The 4,939-nt window shown below is 41.7% G+C and overlaps 1 protein-coding gene across 1 annotated transcript; it reads left to right on the forward strand.

Moving 5' to 3' along the window:
* Positions 1 to 3,004: 3,004 nt before the first annotated feature.
* On the forward strand, positions 3,005 to 3,931 carry LOC137761371 (olfactory receptor 10J1-like). Its single transcript, XM_068538289.1, is given in 1 exon segment — positions 3,005 to 3,931. A coding segment is annotated over 1 exon segment (927 nt).
* Positions 3,932 to 4,939: the final 1,008 nt, after the last annotated feature.

The following is a 4,939-nucleotide window of genomic DNA, read 5'->3' on the forward strand; positions in this document are numbered from 1 at the left end:
GGGAGAAAAAAACAGCTGGACTTGGGGCTGGGAAACCAGTGTGGAGGTAACCACAGACTGGGCTTGTGAAGCCCTGTGCATTTAACCATTTCCTTGGACAGGCCTGGGGAATGAAATCCTGGCTCAGGTTTCTTTAGACACGGACAGTGGTCTCCTGGCCTTCTGGAGAGGTCTCTACTGTCTATTGAGCTTTGGTCTCCCATTTCTGAATCCCATAATAGGACAGAAACAATAGCCAGATTGACTGTTTTAGTTCCAGAAAAGAAGAAGAAGAAAAAATAAAAAAGATATTGAGCAGGGTTCTTGACTACAGGGAGAGCTGCATAATTTCCTGGAATCCAAGACAGAGGCTCTTAGCTAGAGCTCACTTGGGCTTTGTAACCATGGTTTTCCAAGGCCCAACTATATAAAAATAGAATATTTATTTAAAAAACAAAACCTGACAAATAAGCCACTGCTGTTTCTACTTGCAGTGCAAAGTGCCATGAGAGTCCCAAAGCACAAACCCATATAATCTGGTAAATGTGCCCTCTAAATAACAAGGTCCCTGGGCACCGGCTGTCTGCTTGCTTCTAGCCCCAGGGTGACTCTTGAGGGTGCTCAGCGAATGGCACCCAGAAACCTTGAGAGATGATCCCCAGAGAGCCTTTCTTGGGTGTCAAAAGCTCCTCCCCCAGCTGGAGAGAATATCTAGTATCTGAGGAGCCCCCTGTAACTTTCCTTTTACCTCCAGCCCTAGACTGGCCCTAAAGCAGGTAGAAAGGACCACATTCAGGTGCCTTTGTTCCATGACCTTGATTTGTGAATACTTGTGACCAATAGGCCACATTTCTGATCTCTACCTCCATTTTTCTGTTGAGCCACAGATTTGCAGGAAGAAAAGTAAGTGAGATTTGGGAAAAGACTTCAATCATTTACAGAGGTAGCCACATACGGAATAAAATACATGTATGGGTTTTATTGTTGTTAAAGGGTCAAATTATATTAAGCTGGAAAGGGTCCAGGTGTATATGAATTTTTGTTCCTCTTTAGCCTTAATTTACCACTTTCAAAGATCCTCTGCTAATCCTAAGGAATAATGACTTCCAGAATTAAAGACTATCTTGACTAATATGGTAATAAAGAATGTGGCTCTGCTACTTAGCAGCTATGTTTCCTTGTCTATATTCTTGTCTTCACACAAATCATAATCCACAGAGACACTGTTTATAAAGCCTCATAGTATACATTTACAGTTACTTACCATGGTACACACATCAAGGCCAAACAACTTTTCCTATTAAGAAATGGTCCCTGACATCTAACATCAATTTTTTTTTTCAACCTCATACCATTTCTTTTCATATCATGCTCAGACGAGTTGAAGTGTAACTGTGCACCAATCCCTTATAAATACCTTTTTGTAGATTTCCTTTATTTAAAATGTTATGTTTCTGAAAAATAGATTAATCTTAAAAGCACTAAAGAAGCTTGCCTTTGAAATTTACCCAATAGTAAGTCATTTTTCAATGTGACTAATTTGCTTTACTTCCAGCAAAATGCACTTTTTAGGCAACTCCATGTGTTCTATTATTAAATTTATTTTTATAGCTAACCTGTTACATAATTATATGTTGTTTAGTAATAGGGTAAAGGCTACTAGAAAAGTTACACTACCAGTATATTTTCCAATTAGATGTTCATAGTGTTAGCTTTCTTCTAGAGTTATAATTCCAATGTTAAAATTCAGCCCAGTTCTTTAGTTGTTTGTTGCTGTCACAGACATAGACAGAGGGAAAGGAGACAGAGGTTAAAAAACATTGAAAACTCCTCTTCTTTGAAGAAGAGCTCGCTGTGGTGCCCCAGCACTCTGCTTTCTAACAGGCAATTTGTTTGATGGACCAGTTACCTGCAATGATTCCGTCAGCAGACATTGTGCCCTACATTGCAGTGGTCATAGGGTTATAAAGAGTTGAAATACATGGTCCCTACTCTCAAAGACTATATAATCTAGCCATGATGGGAACAGTTCCATGATGCAGTTTTGTGTAATGGGAGGAACAATGGACACGGGATCAGAAGACATGAGTTCAAGTCTTGATTTTCATCCTTTGACACCTGTGTGTCCACAGGCAATTTCCTAAACGGAGCAGATCCTCAGTCTCTGCTTCTGAAGAGAAACAATAATCCTCGCCCTCCCTGTTCCATTGGATGGTGATGAAATTAAATAATGTATGTGAACATGTTTTGTAATCACAAATGCACTATGGTGCTTTCAACACAAAAGAGCTAGTATACAGTTGTATGCTACCTCCATGTGCAAGGACACGTGTTTGGGGCTGGGGGGAGGGAGGGAGCAGGGTGAGAGAGAGAGAGAATAGAAAAGGATTTTACAGAGGTTATGGGCTTTGTGTAGCTTTGAAAACTGAGTAGTGTCTAGGGAAAAGGAGTGTAGCACAGAAGTTGAGAGGAGTAGTACCATCAGAGTTGAAAGACTGAAATGAGAATGCAGTGTGTAAACCATAGTGACAAGAGCTCTACCTTAAACCCTAGAAGCTTGGGAATTAGTAGGTAGCTACAGAGCCTAGAGCTCTGCACAACATTACACCACTGAACTTGAATGGATTCAATAATTGTTTGAATTCTAATATAAGTTGATACTTAACAGTTTAAAATGTTTCTACCAACAATTCTGTGATGTTGTTATCACAATTGCATCCATAAAAAGGTGAGGAAACTGGTCTTAGAGATGTAAATTCCTTGCCCAAGGTAACTTAGTACATGATAGAACTAAAATATGAGTTTATACCACTTGACTCTAAAAGCCATGTACTTTTTCCTTAGTGAGAAAAGAACATTACTCCACTGTTTATTCCCAAAAGAAATGAGCATGGGTATGAATATAAATAAGCAGAGACCTGAAGTAGATGAACCAAAAGAATCTGCCCAGCCTGCTATTGACAGAAATCAACTATCTAGGTTCCTTATATAATTTTTTACTTTCTTAGATGCCATATATGATTTAATGAAGAAAGAGAATCACACTTTGGTGAGTGAGTTTACTTTCCAGGGTTTCTCCAGCTTCCATGAGCACCAGCTCACCCTCTTTATTATGTTCTTTGCACTGCACATGTTAACCTTGGCAGGCAGTATCATTATTATGACCATCATTAGCCTTGATCGTCACCTCCACACCCCCATGTACTTCTTCCCCAGCATGCTGTCAGCTTCAGAGACCATGTACACATTCATCATTATACTCAAGATGCTCTGTAACCTCACAGGCCTGAGTCAGCCCATTTCTCTGGCAGGTTGTGCCACTCAGATGTTCTTCATCATTTTGGCCATCAACAACTGCTTCCTGCTCACAGCAATGGGGCACGACTGCTATGTGGCCATTTGCAACCCCTTGAGGTACTCTGTCATCATGAACAAGAGGGCGTGCATCCAGCTGGTGTGGGGGGCCTGCAGCATTGGGCTGATTGTAGCCATGACACAGGTTACATCTGTATTCAGGTTACCTTTCTGTGCTACAAAGGTGGCCCACTTCATCTGTGACATCTGACCTGTGATGAAGCTCTCCTGCACTGACACGACTGTCAATGAGATACTGACTTTAATCATCAGTATCCTGGTGATCCTAGTTCCCATGGGATTGGTTTTCATTTCCTACATCCTCATCATCTCCACCATCCTTAAAATTGCCTTTGCTAAGGGCCAGAAGAAGGCCTTTGCCACAGGTGCTTCCCACCTCACTGTGTTCATGGTCCACTATGGCTGTGCCTCCATTGCCTACCTCAAGCCCAAGTTAGAGAACACCAAGGATCAGGATCAGCTAATCTCAGTGACCTACACCATCATCACCCCCCTACTGAACCCTGTGGTGTACACTCTGAGGAACAAAGAGGTCAAGGGTGCTCTGCTCCGGGCCACTGGCAGGAAGCTTTCCTGAGAAGATGGGCCTGTTTCAGAGAAGGTCTTAGAAGATTCTATAGAGAAGAAAAAGTAAAGCAGTGCCCACAGCACCTACAGTGAAAATTCTGCAGCCTACTAAGAAGTGGTTGGGTAGAAGAGAAAAAAGGACTACAAAACCAGCCCCTGGAGAAAGGGAGAAGGTTCTCCAAAGCACAAGCAAGCCTGCATTTGACAAGAGAGTACAGATGGTATGGAGCAATATATATAGAAGAAAGAACTTGATTTGGGGAAGTAGATGGGTTGTCTGCACACCTGGGACAGAACAAGATCAAGATAGTAGAACGAATTAATGAGGGGAGGCTGCTCCAAGGCAGGACTAAACTTTTAAATATATTCTATAACACTCCTTTTGGACATGGGATTCCCTTTTATTCATTTAAAGTTACAAAGGCTTAACACCCAATTGAAGTCATTCTTTTATGGACAATTCAAGTTCCTTGCATCTTATACATCATAAATAAATGGCTATCGGGGCTTCCCTGGTGGCGCAGTGGTTAAGAATCCACCTTCCAATGCAGGGGATATGAGTTCGAGCCCTGGTCTGGGAAGATCCCACATGCTGTGGAGCAACTAAGCCCGTGCACCGCAACTACTGAAGCCCGCGCGCCTAGAGCCCATGCTCCGCAACAAGAGAAGCCACCGTAATGAGAAGCCTGCACACCTCAAAAAAGAGTAGCCCCTGCTCGCCGCAACCAGAGAAAAGCCTGCATGCAGCAACGAAGACCCAGTGCAGCCAAAAATAAAGTAAATAAATAAGTTTATTAAAAATAAATAAATAAATGGCTATCAGAGATAATAAGCATCTACACAATTCATCAGTCCTTGAAGTCTGGATCTTTTTCACGTAAGTCTGCATTTTCCCATATGACCGACCTGGAACTTAAGTTTTCAGGACCATGTAATAGAAACATTTTTGGAAAGCGATTAAAATTCCTTGGCAATTTAATTAAAGAAAGAGGTAGCACCAAGTAATCATATTGGCATT

The sequence above is a fragment of the Eschrichtius robustus genome, chromosome 3 (genome assembly GCF_028021215.1).
Source record: "Eschrichtius robustus isolate mEscRob2 chromosome 3, mEscRob2.pri, whole genome shotgun sequence".
Classification (NCBI taxonomy): domain Eukaryota; kingdom Metazoa; phylum Chordata; class Mammalia; order Artiodactyla; family Eschrichtiidae; genus Eschrichtius; species Eschrichtius robustus.